Source organism: Barbus barbus (genome assembly GCF_936440315.1).
Source record: "Barbus barbus genome assembly, chromosome: 30".
Classification (NCBI taxonomy): domain Eukaryota; kingdom Metazoa; phylum Chordata; class Actinopteri; order Cypriniformes; family Cyprinidae; genus Barbus; species Barbus barbus.
In genome coordinates, this window is record NC_136758.1 from 22,274,992 (window position 1) to 22,293,004 (window position 18,013).

Sequence of the window (18,013 nt, forward strand, 5' to 3'; positions counted from 1 at the left end):
TTCAGAGTTTTTCATTAAACCTCAGTCAAAATATTAGATATTATTATAGCGAGACAATGAACAGTATTGCAAACTGCCAATCATACTTTCAGCTAAGAAAAGTGTAGAATTGTCCTCAATGTTTTAAGTCAGCTGGCGTTGCCAACCCAAATTTGAGCGTTAAGTATCATAAGCTTGCACAGCAATCATGTAGTCTTGTATATTTTATTATATGATACAGACAGTCCAATCTTACGAACACAGAGTCCCTCAGTAAATGCTTTCTTAGAAACAGTATTGAGGCACAATGTGATGATGGACTAGTGCCCAGTCAGTTACCCAGAAGTCTTTAAGCTAGTGTTGCAATGTGTTTGGAACAGAAGTCTGTCGTGAAAGAAAGAGGGAACACTTCGACTGTGTTTTTAATCTGTCCATGTTCAATATGTGAATATATTAAATATATATAAATATATTCTATGAGTATAAAAAATTCTAAATATATCACTGTTGTATTAACTTGAAATAGTCTAATCATGTATCTCTTATTACAGAATTTAGTGCCTTTTTTGGACAGTAGACTGTTCTGTAATTAATATGTAGTATAATACGCATATGCTTTGTTACTTTTTTAAGTTTTGTTTTGACACTATTGTTCATTTTCAAACTTTGTTTTTAAGTTGTTTTGATTTTAGAACTGTACCTTCTAGAGAATAAAAACTTAATGAGCTGAAAGACACTTGTCTGATCATACTTTTATACATCACTTCAGAATTTAGTACAAATTCGTTATATTCCTAATTCTGAAATTGTAACTGGATTGTTGAAGACTGTATATAAATGTGTGCAGCTGCTCTTTTTCATGCAGAAAAAAAAATTATTGGCTGCGAGTTTGTGAGAGAGAAAAATATCACCCTGCAGCCCAAGCCCGGTTGCCCACTGAAGCTAAACAGGGTTGAGCCTGGTCAGTACCTGGATGGGAGACCTCCGGTGAAAACTAGGTTGCTGTTGGAAGAGGTGTTAGTGAGGCCAGCAGGGGGTGCTCACCCTGTGGTCTGTGTGGGTCCTAACGCCCCGGTATAGTGACGGGGACACTATACTGTCAAAAAGCACTGTCCTTCAGATGAGACATTAAATCGAGGTCCTGACTCTCTGTGGTCATTAAAAATCCCATGGCACTTCTCATAAAGAGTAGGGGTGTAACCCCGGTGTCCGGGCCAAATTCCCTCTACTGGCCCTTGTCTATCATGGCCTCCTAATAATCCCCATCCACTTGATTGGCTCTATCACTCTCTCTCCTCTCCACCTGTAGCTGGTGTGTGGTGAGCGCACTGGCGCCGTTGTGCTGTGGCTGCCGTCGCATCATCCAAGTGGATGCTGCACACTGGTGGTGGTTGAGGAAACTCAAATCTGCTGAAGCTGGTTGCCTTAAGTTCTCAACTTTTTTTTTTTTTCACAGTCTACTTGAATAATCCCCCCCCCCCCTTCAAGTCAAGGAAAAGTAAGCTAAAACTAGAACCCCTTAAACATACGAAATAAGACGTGTAAATCAGTTCACTTTTTATTTTTCTTTACAGCCAGATTATTGTACAGTCAATATAAAAGAAATTATAAATGAATTATTATACATGATTATTCTTTGGATATCAGCATAGAATTGCAGATAATTAAGTTAATCAAACCCAGCCTTGTGCTCAGATTGAACTCTCAAGATGCAACTATACAAAACACACATACACATGTATATTCTGGGTTCAAATGCTCCATATACGGGACAACTTTTCATCAGGACGAGGCACAGACTAGTGGTAAAAGACGGAGCTGTCCACTCACTGCTCAAAAAAAAAAAAAGAAAAAGAAAAACTACTAAAGTCGAGCAGCAACTTCCTGCCAAGAGCTTCATCTGACATCTGTGTAAACAGCAGGGCCCAAAGCTTCCTTCAAAACCTCTTTCTCCTGATACCCTTAATTGGAAGGATTTCAAACAGGAGGAAAGCACGAGTCTCCACACCTGTATTTAGTATTTGACTTCAAAAGGCCACTGTGTGGTTGCTCAGATATGGCTCTGGATCTATGCGATTTATGACAGATCAAGTTGTCATTACTGCTATTGCAGACTTGCTGACGTTGAACAGAATTGATGTAGGGTGCATTCAACCGTTTTAGTGAAGAAAAATGGTAAATTGCACTTGAAAACAAAAACACCTAGTACACATCTAGTTAAAAGCATCTATGATTGAAATGTTGGGCCGTGGAGATCAGCTTACTGAAAAGGTCTTCAATAAGTTCATTTCCCCTTTCTTTTTAAAGTAACTCATCAAGTCCAACAATCAAATTCCAACAAGCACTTTTAACATTATCGCTACAACAGAAATGTATTAAACTTAGTAGAGACTCATTCTAAAGGCAATCAATCTATTACCTTTAAATTAATACTTAAAGAATGACTGTGACCCAGTAGAACTAAAAATCCTACCGTCTGAAGCCGTTGTTGCTAATCAAAGCAACAAAGACGTGCTGCATGTGTGCATTTGTTTGTTTTTCTCATTATGAATGAGGCACAGATCAAGATACATAAAAAAAAAAAAAAAAAGGCAGGCGTTAACTAAATTTTGACTGAACACAAACATCAACACCACACTATAGGAAAAATTATAGGCAACTTCAAACTGTGGAGAAATACATTTTCTCAGATGGAAATTTTGAAATGTTTTTGACTGTTGAGCACCAAATCCAGTGAAAAGCAGATTTACAGTGGATCTTCGGTTAGTTTAAGTTAATTTACAACAAAAATAAGTACCCTTTGGGCACATAAGCTATCTACTATAAATCAAATGTGCAAATTAATTTTCCATTCATGGGATTTTTACACTTTATAAATTCAATTTACATAACTACAACCATTAAAATATATTTTAATAATTTGATATTGCATTAGACTTCAGAAATCACATGATTTCCACGAATAGAATATAAAAGGAATGAAATAACACTTTTTCTCCACGATGTGAACAAGCATCATATCAGCATCGAATCATGCTCCTTATTTAAAAAAACTATATAAAATGTGACCGCTTTGCCCATACAGTACGCTACAAATATTTAATGAAATTACTTTTAGATCTTTTAATTTGAATAAATATGATGAAGGTATTGCCAGTAATTGGTCCAATACACAAAACTGGAATGTGCTTTTACCGTGACCTTCTTGTGGAAGACAGTCCTTTAGAAACCAATCAAACTGAGCTACTTTAAATTGCAGCACAAAGTTATTTGAGGTTGAAGTAGTTTCAATAACCCAATTCCAATTAAACGGCTGCTTACTAAAATGTGCCCCAACCCATCAGATTGTAAATAAGCCACTTTAAAATACTTTTTTTTTTTCAGTCCAATCATCAAAACCATTAAGAGAGGGTCTAATTAAGCCAGTCAATTAAACCTGAATGTGCCAATTCAGTCAAGTCTAAAAATTCACCATGTGCAATTAAGGATACACACCAAGCAGGTGGTTTCCTCCTAAATACTGATTTCATTCCAATGATAACAAACCAAATAAAATATCCCATCTTGTAGATTTAGCCGTCCAATCGCTGGTCAAGTAATAGCAGTACTTTACAACATGAAGAAACTTGCATCAAAAACCTACATTAACCTGCTCAGGGCGGCACCTACGGCAAAATACATGCAACCCTTCCCCCTTGATAGTGGCTTACAGCTGCAAACACTACTGGGCATATCCAATGACTCTGATCGGATCCCTGATATAATCTCTTACATGTCTAGCATACCACATTCTAACTAGTGTTACAAAGGTGCAATGAGGGATGCCAACCAAGAAATGGGTTGACTTAAAAGGCACATTCAGGAAACTAAAAACCGACTGTGCAGAGAAGATAAAATCAAGCATCATTTGTAGTATCAAGTCCAAAAGTGGACTCTTGGTAAAACCAGCGCACAAAAAAAAAAATGATGGGTTGATCTCAAAGACCTGGAAGATTCATTTACGGTCAACTCAGGGAGACTTGCTCGAGTTCTCAAACCAAGGAACACAGTTGAAGCAGCATGTTAAAAATTGATAGCACTCCCACATGCTACACATTAGCATAGCACCGAAACTGATAGAGGGGCTTGTAAGGGAATGTTGTACCACCTCCATGCAAAGTTGGGTATCAGAATGCTCCATTAGCCCAAGCACAGTGATGGATGGAGTTGAACTCCGCGGTTAGATTCAGATGTTGGAGGTGGAGGCTCTGTCCTTCTCAGCTCATTGTCCATTAGCTGGTCCAGGATTTGCGATTCTCTCCTTTCTGAATGGCAGTGCCGGCTCCTCCCCTCAGTTGCTGACTGAACTCCCCACTGCGGCGATTTTCAGTGTGCCTTTTGGAAGCTTCCCGTCGAGTCAGTCGATCTGGACGGACTAGCACCCCGTAACCAGGGTTGCATCGGAAGTACTGGTGGCCCTCGACGGAACCATCATTCTTACCTAGTGGACAAAGAATAGAAAAGGAACATGGTTGGTAAATCGGTCTCACCAAGGTGTCAATGTTTCCAAAAACTTAGAGAGGTCATGAACTGAGAAATCTAATTTTGCTTGATCTTTTGACATATAAGAGGTCTTGGTGCTATAAAAACATTCTGTAAGTTTCAGAACTCAAAACTTTCTCATTAGTCTAAAAACAGCTAATATCAAAGCCAGTCTGTCAAAACGACAGATTGTGGAACGTGCCACTTTATGACAAATTAGTGTGGCTAAACCCCACCTCCACAGATGATCAACGCCTGCTTCTACATCACTGCCTGTTCAGCCCCACCCACTGATTCCCGCATGCAGTGTAAATAATTATAGAGGTAAACGCAGGTCTACTAAGAAACAAAAACTTTGATGAATTTTACTTTAATGAAGTTCCAGACCGCATCAGTAAGAACTTGGTCCTTTGTTCACTTCATTTTACCACAGATTCGTTTACAAACAAGGCACAATTCGATACAGGATTTTCAGAAAGATTGAAACTAAAAGACGATGCTGTGCCGACTATATCGGATCCAACAGTAATATCACAACACACAAGTGTAACTGTTTTTATTATGTGGTCACTATTGCGTTGTCTGTTATTACAGATCGTTTAATATGTACTGAGTATTTTTGCATTTTTAAACCTAAAACACAGCAGCATCCATTTATAAAGGATGTAGGCTGTCAAACATACACAACTGTTAGCCAATCATAGCAGTGGGCATTTACTTCCGAGTCTACAATCCACCACGCCCATTCAAAACAGTACAGAAAATAGCCTATTACTTCCAAATTATATATTTTTTTTATATAAAATTCTTAAGTGGACCTCAGAGAACAGTACAAAATAAAGGCAGTTCATGACCCCTTTAATAATGGAAGATCTAACTCACCTGAGGGAGTGTCCAATTCGACCCCGACCCAGATGCCTTCTGAGAAGTGCGTTGGGCCGATGTAGCGGACTGTGCCAGACTTGTTGGATCCGACAGTGACTCTCCCTCCCACCTTGAGCCAAGCAAGTTCCTTGGGTTCCACATCCTCAAAGGTTATCTCTAGCTTCTCCAGGCTGTTAGTTTGTGTTGTGGTTGCTTTTCCATCTCCAAGAATGTTACTGAAAGACCTGAGTTCATTGGCTTTGACTTTCTGGAGGGAGAAAGGGTTGTCTATGGAGGTACTCAACACCAGGGGAGGGGTTGCGTTTAGCTGTGCTTCCTGCTGAGAGGTGGTGACACCATTCCTGTGGGCCGCCTGGGTATCTTCCTCTTTTCTAGGCCTGTCAGATCTTAACCCAGCTTCTACAGGAGCAACAGAGGCATTAACAGGGGTCGGTAGACAGTCTTCGTTGCCGTGCCTGGATGCTATGGGTCCCGCTTGGGAATTGGGATTAGGGGTAAGGTCCCCGCAAGCTATGGAGACGTCGGAAAGGGTGGCAGTGGAGACGCTAGTAGAAAAATAGCCACTGGAGGCCTCGCTGATGGGGCTCAGGGGCAGGTCATGCGGATCATGCATAGAGGACAGGGCATCAGGCCCATCCGAGTGTCTGTCTGAAGCAGGACTCTTCCCCATTACTGCAACCTATGGGGAAGGATGTCCAAAACCACAAGGAACATTTAACTACACCTCAACCTATCATCTGACTCTCACACAGAGAGCACATGCTAGGAAAACCACAGATTTAATAGCATGCAATTTGCATCACATGCAGGAGAGAAAAACTGGGCTCTTAAAATATCTTTCTAGGCTATACTTTCGCAAAATACAAGTCTGTAACCCAATTCATCATTCATATTTATTTAATTTCGCCAAAGACGGAGCATGAGATCAGAGTGGAGATCTACTTACCGGTTCTATTCTTACTCTTCCTTCATCAGGGTTGTTGGCTGTTTGCATCATTATTCGTGGCATATGCTGGAGAGATGAATGGAACGTATTAAATTTGTTTTTACGATTTCAGTAATGGTTTTCAGAGAGGCGGACCAAAGCTTGATTTAAGTGTCACAAGTTCATTTTTTATGTCGGGAGCCTTTGGATTACGTTTGATCTAAAGTACTGACAGATCAAAAGTCTTCATGCAAGGGAGGAGAGATGCACACGATGAAATATCACTGTCATATTTTTTTCCCCTCTACGCCTCCGTCGAAAGCATGCTGGGAGATATGATGAAAGGGTATGGCTTGACAATTAATCTTGGGGAAATTAAACACTGGAGTTTATCTATGGACTCCTGCCTAACATATAATCAGGTTTCCCTGACATGATTTACTTTGACAAAATGAGGACACCGTTATAATCATGGAAAACCAAAAAAGCCTGTTTTCTTCAAAAAAAATACACTACCAAGCAATAAGGCTTAATTTAAAGACTTAATTTTCCTCATACGAGATGGATAATATATCACAGATATAGTATATGGGCTATGTAGTAGCATATGGAATTTCTGTCTATATGGAAATGAGGAGGCATGAAGACAGGACGACATTACGCTAGAACCTAAAATTGACTCAAATTAAATCGTCAAGAGGATTTTCATCCCTCTTTGATTACCACATATGATTTAGTCATCTAAATGCAGCATATTTCTGACAGGCTTTGTAGATGCTAAAATGGCTATTTTTATGACTGATACTCTACATCAGTTTTTTTTTTTTTCTACATTATTTATATTTATTACTTTACATTTATGCATGAAATTACCCCATGAAACTACTATTGACAAGAATTTACATACAGAAATGTTTATAAGCATAGGTCTTGCTTGTCTTTTGAATAAATGTAATAATTTGTGTTATTTGTAATTGGAACATACTTTGAAAAACTAAAGAGGTGGGTGAATCTAAAAAAAATAAACAATTACAAGAAAAAACAAAATGCATTCAGAAATAACATTTATTTATATATTAATTAATTAATTAATTAACTAACTACAATTAAGCACATTTTACCCCCAAATACTGCATGATATATACATAACTGGCCTTCAAAATGTAATATATCACTTTGCCTTATTGTTCATTCGTTATATTTTTATTTCTGCATGTATTCTTTTTATTTATTATAATTTTTAAATATTTTTTCCTTTTGGTTTTAGGGTTAAATGTGACCTGGACATTTCTTGACAGTTTTCATGAGACTCACCCAGGTGAACAAAGAAAGTTTTTAGGCATAGTTTACTAATTAAAAAGTCGAAAACATGACCAGACCTGTTGGGAGTGTGGAGAAGGTCTCAAATCTTTCTTGTCGTCACGTACAGGGAACAGGGACTTGAGCAGCTTGGGCATCTGAGGAACCAGGGCCTTGACTGGGGAGATATAAGAAGCAGCAAGCCCTGAAAAACCTGTGGGCGGGTTGGGAAGGAGGCAAACAGCAAGGTAGAGGTGTGGAGAAAGACGACAACGGTGGTGAAACAGAGACAGATGTAGAAAAGATATAAAAGGAGTGCATGAAGTCACAGTCACATAAAAATGTCCCACTGACATTTTTTGACATCACGAAGAGACAAGGTGAAAAGAAGTTGAAGTCGAACAAGACTGGGAGAGATTTTCAGTAAGCAACTGAAAGGTTGCAAGTTCAAACCCTGAACTGGCATTATTGTGCCCTTGATGAAGATACAGGGATTTTCTCTGTAATAAGTGTTTGTTAAATTCATGAAACAGGTTAGAAATGAGAGTTCAGGCAGAAATTAACCACATTTACAGTAGAGAGCACAGAGTTGAAAGGACAGTCAAATTAAGAATGGGTCATGCTGGAAACGGAAAGGAAGATTATTTTATTGCAGACTAAACAGTCCACGACCTGTAGCGCTCACTTTAAGAGTGACAGTTAATGTCGTACCTTGCTCTGGGTCCTGATTCTGTGTAGGTGGTGTAGGAGGTCTGGATGGTCGTGGCAGTGTTTTGCTGAACTGAGAGGATGTCCCAAAGATATCCTGCTGACTCTCCCATCGATTCTTACATAAGCAAATTGGATATTAGAGGTTACATAAAAAGAACCCATTTCCTATGGTGGACCATGTGTCTTATTTTCACCCTAGAATCTTACCTTGTTGTCATCCAGCACTGAGTTTAGTGACAGATCCTGTCTGCTTCCAGATAACTAGAGGAGGAAAAGGTTATGTGTGAATACAGAATGTGCCAGGCTGCGATGATGCTGAGCTTTCTTAACATTTCTGTCTGTTAAGATGACTCTAAGGCTGCAGACGCGCTTACCCGGTGCACGCTGGGAGAGCTGAGACTGCGTCTGCTGCCCTTGCCTTTACCTGCCAAATGCTCCTTCACTGCCACCTCCTGTAGCAAATGATGAAAAAAAAAAAAAAAAAAAAAAAAAAGTATTTATGATGAAAACTGAACTCGAGAGAGAAAACTAGACAGCACTGGGAAGTCACCATTTATTTCAGTGATATAATTCATAGGACTGCTTGTTTTAATGAACTGTTTAAAAATGGAAAGTGCATTGGCAGCACTCATGTTTCATTTATAGAGTAAAATATGTTTTTAATTAAAATACTGCTCCGTATCACAGCGTAAGTTTATACAGAATGAGTTAAGTCGTGTGCTAAACATATTACTCCCCTCTGTTTTACTCCCAAAGTGATTTACAAACACTTTGCGAATCATTTAAAAGGAAAAATGAATCATTACATCTGCCACAATACTAATTAGATAAAGTCTTCCATTAAGATTCAGATTAAAACAAAAAACTATGTACTCAAATGGATTAAATGCAATCTTATCAGAGCAAATAGTATTAATGAAGGTAGCTGTGGGACCTGTCTCAGACGGTCCAGTGTGAGGATGTTCTCCACAGCCAGGACGCTCCGCAGGTACTTCTCGATGGCAGCTTCGTTGTCTGAGGATTTGGGGTTCTCAGCGCTGGCGGCCACACGGGCCAGCATCTCCCTGTCCTCTGAGCTCTGACTGTCCTGCTGACATACACAGCAGAGAGAGAGAGAGAGAGACAGGTGCTCATAAACAAACCAATTCAAGAAACCAGATTCGCAAATATGATTAAAAGATGAATATGAGATAAAACTACAGAATGTCACATTTTATTATTAGCCGTTTCAGCACATACATGTTTTACCAAATAAAAAGAACAGCACTTTTAGAGTTCATCCCACTCATTGATGTGAGCATAAGTATTGGGACAGTTGAACATAAGGCAGATATAAAAGATTAAAAGCTATTATTTAGTTGCAGATCCCTTGCACACAATCACAGCAGTGAGTCTGTGACCCATAGACATCACCAGACTCTTGGTCTCATCCTTTGAAATACTTTTCCCAGCCTTTATGCAGCCAATTCCAATTGCTGTTTGTTTTGGGGAGTTTCTGCCTTTACTCTCCTCTTCAGATGGTGAAATTCATGTTCAATCAGATTTAAATCTGGAGATTGACTTGGGCAATCTAAGACTTTCCATTTCTTTGCCCTTATAAATTCCTTGACTGAACTGGCAGGGTGTTTTGGGTCATTGTCCTGATGCAATATGAAGCACTTCCCAATTAATCTGCTAAAATTTTCTTGAATATTGGTAGGCAAGATGGTTTAGTACCCTTCCAAATTCATTCTGCTTCTGTCATCATAAATTAAGTCATCAGTAAAGTTGAGAGGGCCTGTTCCAGAGACAGCCATGCATGCCCATGCCATGACACCACCTCCACCATGCTTTACAGATGAGGCTGTATGCTTGGAATAATTTGCAGTTTCCTTTTTTCCTCCACATTTTTCTTTCCCATTACTTAGATAAAGGTCCATCTTTGTCTCATCGGTCCATAAACACAGTTCCAAAACTCTTCTGGCTCACCTTTGTGCTTTTTTGCAAACTCTAATCTTGCCTTTCTATTTTTGGTGCTGGTCAGAGGTTTGCATCTTGCTGTGTAGCATCTGTAATTCTGTGTTAAAGTCTCCTGAGGACAGTAGATTGTCAGAGTATCACCCCAGCTTTCTGGAAGTTGTTGGTGATTTTACAGACGTCTTTTAGTGTTCATTTTCACAGCTTTTATGATTTGTCTGTCATCAACTACTGTTGTTTTCTCAGCCGATCAGGTCGTTGTTGGTGTCGCTGGTGGTTTCCAAACTCTTGATTTCTCCGTGCCCTTTGTTTTTGCTAGAGCTCTAATTGACTTCCTCTTTTCTTTTAGCATCCACATTGTTTGCTTTTCTCTCAAAGTAATCTCCCTCAGCTTCATCCTGGTTTGTGTGTGTCATCATCGAATGCAAGATTCAGAATACAGAAGTAATGGATATAACGGATACGACACATTCCCTGCTTTTAATATCTGAAGAATTAATGCAACAGGACACAGCTGATCACTTAGAAAGACCTGTGAGGCAACTGTTCCAATACTTATGCTCACATCAGATAGCGGGATGAAACTTAGTTGGTAAAACATCGTGTTGAATCACCCAATAATAAAATGTGACATTCTGTAGTTTTGTTTCATATTCATCTTCAGGGCTCGCAAAATTTCTAAATCGCTGGTAGCCCTTCGGGCAGGTACTCTTCAGATTTTAGTAGCCCGAAAATTTATTTAACTAGCCCAAATAAAATAAAGACCATAAATGTCAATCAAAAACGTTTTGAATACACACATATCAACGAATATCAAGGAAAGAGTTCTATTTTACTATTTACAAGGTATCTGCAGAATTCTTAAAAATCTATTTAAGGTAATTTGAAAAATTATTTCATAGACAGTTTTAAATGCGTTAAATGGTATAAGGCCTTAAAAACTCTTCAATTTAGTCGTATCAAATTTAAGGACCCGTGGGAGCAATGTTCCCTCTAATCCTTTTTCTTGCTGAGCAAAACTTCTCTATTGGGTGGACATTTCGGTCACCTGAGCAAAAGCATTCTTTATACCAGACCTGTACAGCACGCACACAAAAAAGTGTGTAACTTTTAACTTTCAAATGATGTACATTTTAGGTTACCTGAGAAAACATTTTTACTGTACAATACACTGCAGTTCAAAAATTTGGATCAATAAATTTTTTTAAAGAGGTTTCTTATGCTCATCAAGGCTGTATCTATTTGATAAAAAATACTGAATATTATTTCACAAAATAATATTGTGAAATATTATTGAAATTTAAAATAAATGTTTTCTATTTTAATATACTTAATTTAATTAATTCCTGTGAAGCAAAGCAGTATTTTCAGTATCACATGATCCTTTTAGAAGTCATTTTAATATGCTGATATTTAATCAATGTTGGAAACAGTTGTACTGCTTGTTTATTTTTTAAACTGTATTTTTTTTGGACCTGTGATATTTAAAAAAATAAAAGTTAAAAAGAACAGTCAAAATTGAGATTTTGTTACAATATAAAACTATTCAAAAGTTTGGGGTCAGAAATTTTTTTCTTTCTTTTTTAAAGATACTTTACAAAAGTTTAAAGAAAGTTAAACTTTATTCAGAAAGGATGTGTTAAATGGATAAAATTGATAGTAAAGACTTCCATTGTTAGAAAATATTTATATTTTGAATAAATGCTGTTCTTTTAAACTTTTTATTAAATCAAAGAAAAAAGTAACAGGTTCCAAAAAAATATGAAGTAGCACAACAGTTTCAACACTGATAATAATCATAAAATATATATGAAATATGCTTCAGTTCTGAAATCTACTGACAATTCTATTCTGAATTGATATTTAGTATTATTTATTAATACTATTATTAGTTTTGTTTTATATATATTTTATTTCTATTAACTTTATTTCAGTTTTAGTTTTAGTAATTGTAGTACACAAATGTTTTTGAAAGCAGATATTGTATGCTTACCCCTGGGATGTTGGAGACGACTTCAAAGGTCACTCCACAGGCAGGAATAGTGCTCCTGGCGGACATTCTCTTTAAGAGATTTTGAGCAAAACCCTGTTAAAAAAAACAAAAAAACAAATAAAATGTGCAGAGATAGATATAAAAATCATCATTTTTGTTTTGCAGTTTATCTAAAGCTTGAAATCCCTAAAAAAAAAAAAAAAAGTATGAGGTTTATAACAACTAAGCACCAAAAATATCTGGCACAGCTGTGTGTAAAGTGTAAAAAGACACTTTCCTACAGTTCTGATGATTGTGTAGGTTATACAGAGTAGGCTATCCCGCACCTGTCGTCCAGTGAGGTTCACACAGATGCGTTTGCGCAGGACTAGCTGCATCTCTGCAGGGTGGCTGAGCTGCACCACAGTGCGGATAATCAAGTATACTCTCTGATCTGGGACGGCACCTCGACTCAGCTGTGGACATTCATGAACTGTGGAGTCCCAAGAAGCTTCGGCTTTCACCTGGAAGAAAAATAGTTTTTAATACAATCCTATAAAATCAACTAAGGAGCCTCTGAGAGCCCTGAAGGTGCGTAGGTCATATTCTCACCTCTCCATCATAGTGTTTGACAATCTGAAGGTCAAAAAATTCATCCTCATCTTCCGAGCTGAGTATGGCATCCAATCCGCCTGCCTCGGGATCATCTAGGTTCTCCTGAGAGCTGAAGTCTTCAGCTGGAAGGAAGGTAGAGGAGAATCAGGATGAAAAAGTATGAAAATGAGTAAAGATAAATAGTGCTTGCAGTGGAAGAAAGGTCACAGAGAACATTGCGGTTTTTAAACAGGCGAGAAAAACATACCACTCAAGTCGAGGAAGAGCACTGGAATGTGGGTTTCCATTCCAGGTACTGATACCCTGCCAAGAGAGAGACATAAAAATCAACCCAAGGCCAAATACTCATGACTAAACATTTGTAAAAATGTTTAACTGATACTGACATTCATTTAACAAACAAAGCCTCAAATCCAAATATTATTTATTAAAACACATCATTTAAGGTTTATAACAACCTGCCTAAAAAGCTAACTGCATAGAACTGGATTGACATTAAATAGAATTCGAACCTCTGACAGACAACATGTTTACCAGCCATCTATAACATTTGATAATTTAAGTGTTCAGCGTAAATGCAAATAGTTCGGAGTGGTTGTAGCAGTGCTGTACCATTCAGCAGGAGCTCCTGGTATTCCACTGCCAGCAGAGGGCACCATCACTGCATTTCTCTCCTCTGTGAGCGTCAGACGCCACTCAAGCAGCTGGGCCTCCCTCTCCACATCATCCTCAGACTTATCTATATATATATTATAAATTTATACACACAATTTTTAAAAATTTAAATACATCCCTATTTAACTATAAAAGCATTATTTGATCTTATAATAACATTAAACAAAACAAAAAAATGATCAGTGGACATGCAGTGATAAAACACTGCAACAATCAGTGTAGATCTGATTCAGTCAAACCTCTAGCTCTTTATTTAAATTTTTTTGGTGGCTGGCAAGGGAACAAAAAGAAGCTATGTGGGATTTTGGACCAATGCATGATGTGTACAAACAGAAACAACATACAAAATCAGATCCACATTTGTTCTGTCTGCTCTATATCTAATCAGGCCCGTTTCACACATGCTCCGTTTGCAGTGCGTATGGAGTCTGTGTGCGTTACGTATGCAGTGCAGAAGCAGCACGGACTCATTGTGCTTTCACACAGGACGCGTTTGCAGTCCGCTCCTGATCCGCAGATGTTTAGCACAAACACAACATTAATCCATTATTTTGATTTCAAATCCAAATGTTGTTTTGTTTTTCTGAAAGTGGTTTTTCAGTATTGTGATCCTCTTATCACAGTACAGTTACACAATCTTTCATAGACATTCACGTTTAAACTCAATTAATATAAACAATGTATTATATGCATTTGGCTATAGCTTTGTATATTATGTTGCTCAAGCAAGTGGAAATACATTTAAACACAGAATATAGCCTTTTCTTGTGTTAGGCTTTCACAAATATTTTAAATTAAAACTTACCACAGACAAGTCGGCTATCATGACTTTTACATTTAAATCTTTATTACAAACAGTCCCGCGGGTCTTTGTTTTCTACCACCACAGGACAAGTGCATTTTGCCTTAAAAGTGCACTTTTCTTTGTTTTAAACCTAGCCAAAACGCCTGCGAAACACAGTAGACTTTAATTATATCTATTTATTGTGAAATTACTACATTTCCATGTCAATCCATGTTCCTTTTTACCGTGAACAAAGCACTGTCACTTTAAGAGCGTGCAGCACAGCAATAATAGACTCGGTGCGGAAGGATCGTTGAAGCGCACTGCCGGACTGCAACCGCGTGCAGTGTGAACGCTCTGATCCGTTAACATGGGCGCAAAATATGCACTGCAAACGAAGTATGTGTGAAGCAGGCGTCAGTCTGCTTGTTTCTCAAAGACTGTGACACGAGCTCCCCAAAGCACTATTTTGAAGTCCATTACTGAGCTAAGACAAGTACATGTGTCTATCTGGTTTTTACCTGTTTTGCTGACCAAGGTCTGAAGATGTTGGTCCAGATACTCTTGTCTCTTAGTGAGAGCAGTGAGGCACTGACACCGCAGACGCTCCAGATCTTGCTCCTACAGGGTGATGGACAAATGCATAAACACAAAAGCTTCTATTGCTTGGCCATTTCTATTTTTGCTAATAAAGGCTTTTTATGTCTCTAATGGGCAGGACAGAGGAGAAAGACAGGGAAAAAAAAGTGGGAGGGAGAGACAGGAATGTGATGAGGAAATGACGCAGATCGGATTCAAAACGGAATCTCAGCAGGAGCACCACAACATCATGAAAAATATAATAATTAATAATAATCAATTCCTTACATTTATTAACAACTAAAAGCCTGTCATAAATGTATTGACATCCAAACATACCTGATAACTGTCCATTTCATCGCCCTCAAGCTAAAAACAAAAACAATATAAACATTATAGACTCTCAAGATAACATTCAGACATCCTGCTAAATGTTTAGGTGAAAAAGAATGTTTACCTCTTGTGGCTCATTGTTTTTAGTCATCTGCACCTGTCTGATCTCCACACAGCCGATGGACACTCCCAGAATGATCTCTGCTATCAAAGGCATTGTGCCGGAGTCCTGCACTGAACGCACCTCCACCTGAATCCGCCGAGACTGGCCCTGAGAAAGACACACCAAAAACAGTTAATACCCCATGACACAAACCCTAAAGTGAAATGTTAAACAACTCTGTATTTTACTTGTGCTCTGTTATTCCATCAACAGAGTTCACATGCCTAGGAGTCAAATAAATCTACCAAAAAAAAAAAAAAGAACACCTCGTTACCATCTGTATTAAACCTGTGACTAAAGACAGCTCACAAGGTGCTATGCTTTGTGATCATAATAAACAACTATAGACAAAAGCTGTGGGCTAACAGACTTACAGTGGTGTAATTTATAATAACCATGCAGGAACATGAAGTGTCTGACCTGTTTGAGCTGGAAGATGCCACCTGTGCGAACATCTCGCGCTGGCACCACCTCCACAGGCATGTACTCTCCATTCTCATTCAGCTCCAGAATCTGCACCCACATCTCCAACTTGCGTGTTACTTCGCTCCACCTGAGGACACGGAAGAGTCAAACCAATCCGAGAAGCAGGAAGCAGATCACTTGATGCAAGATGCCCCAGTGTTCTCTACATTATTGAAAGTTTATATCAGTATAATCGGACAATTACAGGGGGCTGAAGCTCAAGTTTCTGCTCACCTGTCACGTAAAGTGCGTGTTTTGGCCTGGATGATGCTGAGGTCCCAAAGCGCAGGGTTCCTGCCTGGATCAGCCTGCCTGTGTCCGTATACCTCGATGGCTACGGCACCCTCTGTTAGATACTCGATAAAATCCTCCGTTACAGTCACAGCATGCTCCTAAAGTACGGAGAGTATAACAAAAGTAAACGCATGTTAATCATTTCTTGATAACTCCTGTGTTAAAGCAATATATAATCCTTAAATGAAAATTTGTTGAAAATGTACCCTCAGATAGTTTGTTTCTTCATTTTGGACAGATTTGGAGAAATGTAGCATTACATCTCTGCAGTGAATGGGTGCCAAGAGTTAAAACAGCTGATAAAAACATCACAATAATCAACAAGTAATCCACACCACTCCAGTACATCAATTAATGTTTTATGAAGCAAAAAGTTTTTAACTTCAAACCATTGATTCCAATAAAGTACGAGTCCTCTATTCATTATATTGCTTTCTATATTGAAAATGAGAGGACAACAGAGGATGGACTTTTTCACTGTAGGAATGGTTATGAATTCTGGCCAGAAACGACATTGGAATTAAAATCGTCAGAATGACGGATTTGTTACTTTCTAACATGCAGCTTTTCACTTTACAATACATTAATTGATGGACTGGAGTAGTGTGGATTATGATGTTTTTATCAGCTGTCTGGACTCTCATTCTGACGGCACCCATTCACTGCAGAGGATCCATTGGTGAGCAAATTATGTAATGCTAAATTTCTCCAAATCTATTCCAAAAGAAGAAACAAACTTATCTATATATTAGATGGTCTGAGGTTGAGTAAATTTTCTTTTTTTGGGTGAACTACACCTTTAACAAACAAAGATGCACAATTACCCAAAGTCTTTAAAGCTGAAAGTCAATATTAGTAATAATTCACAGTTTGGGCTATTACTGGTTAATTTATCATTTGACTGTAAAAGCACATGTCTTGACTCGTACCTTACAGCTGTCAAACACCACCATGCAGTGGGGGTCTTTGCTGCTGGAGAAAGAGGCAGAGGGATCCACTTCTGGGGCAACAATGATAGGATCTGCTTGGTCCCAGAAAGAGTACTGACAGAAGACAAAATTGGACAGGTATTGCGGGAGACCAGTAGCCTGCAGGATCTTAATCTGTTTGAGACACACAAGTAAAATACATATGAGGTTAGACACTGGATATTGTGCTGTTAATATTCATTTTAATTAACTTTTAAAATATTATTTAAAACCAAAAACCTTGACATGACTTAAGTTTCTCAAAACTTACATGCACAAAACCTGCTTCTGCGAACTTCGGTACTCACCATACAGACCAGTTTGCGTTCCTGTACATCCCCGTCTGGGCTTCCATCACTTTCATCTCCTCCGGCTACACCATCATCAAATCCTCCACCCATTCTCATCACCTCCACATGCAGCCGCCCAGCAACCTGACAACAGCAACAAGTAAACAACACTTCACTCGTCCGCTGGAGATAAACTGTGTCTCATGCTTTATATGATGACTCAATTAGATTCCATTTCACAGATGAAATTGCATTTGATTTCATTTAAATGCATCCCATTTCATCTTCTGGAAGAAATTTTCTTCAGAAATCAAATGAGACAGTGAGCGTTAAATATTCATAGCAAGTCAAACCACTGATCATATTTGCCTGACTGCTGCAAACAGATCTGAACACATCATCCTCACCTCTCCTTTCTGATTGATGATGGGAACCGCATATTGTAGCTTTACGTCATAGAACAGGCAGGAGAGGAAAACGTTGGCCACCCCGATTAAACTGTGGTTCACCTGCTCATCGAAGAAAGGGTCGGCTCTCTTGAAGTACGAGCGCATCACCTATGAGATGGAGAGAAATACCACTCCTGTAGTGTTACTTTT

At 38.5% G+C, this 18,013-nt stretch overlaps 1 protein-coding gene across 2 annotated transcripts in view; it reads right to left on the reverse strand.

The window, feature by feature from the left end:
• Positions 1-1,522: 1,522 nt before the first annotated feature.
• The window catches only part of LOC306850743 (kinesin-like protein KIF13B), a 43,765-nt gene continuing 27,274 nt past the window's right edge, over positions 1,523-18,013 (reverse strand). The window contains exons 20-40 of one of the 2 annotated variants that reach the window (XM_079386582.1): positions 17,822-17,971; positions 17,433-17,558; positions 17,086-17,259; positions 16,097-16,254; positions 15,818-15,950; positions 15,359-15,505; positions 15,241-15,270; positions 14,844-14,943; positions 13,476-13,602; positions 13,111-13,166; positions 12,861-12,985; positions 12,596-12,772; positions 12,270-12,362; positions 9,255-9,407; positions 8,695-8,772; positions 8,528-8,581; positions 8,321-8,435; positions 7,690-7,787; positions 6,332-6,397; positions 5,383-6,064; positions 1,523-4,459 (exon numbers count right to left, since the gene is read on the reverse strand). In XM_079386582.1, the coding sequence (XP_079242708.1) occupies positions 4,251-4,459; positions 5,383-6,064; positions 6,332-6,397; positions 7,690-7,787; positions 8,321-8,435; positions 8,528-8,581; positions 8,695-8,772; positions 9,255-9,407; positions 12,270-12,362; positions 12,596-12,772; positions 12,861-12,985; positions 13,111-13,166; positions 13,476-13,602; positions 14,844-14,943; positions 15,241-15,270; positions 15,359-15,505; positions 15,818-15,950; positions 16,097-16,254; positions 17,086-17,259; positions 17,433-17,558; positions 17,822-17,971 (3,051 nt within the window). In that variant the 3' untranslated portion in view covers positions 1,523-4,250. Of the gene's footprint in view, positions 4,460-5,382; positions 6,065-6,331; positions 6,398-7,689; positions 7,788-8,320; positions 8,436-8,527; positions 8,582-8,694; positions 8,773-9,254; positions 9,411-12,269; positions 12,363-12,595; positions 12,773-12,860; positions 12,986-13,110; positions 13,167-13,475; positions 13,603-14,843; positions 14,944-15,240; positions 15,271-15,358; positions 15,506-15,817; positions 15,951-16,096; positions 16,255-17,085; positions 17,260-17,432; positions 17,559-17,821; positions 17,972-18,013 lie in introns of both variants that reach the window. The other variant, XM_079386581.1, reaches the window with a different exon arrangement.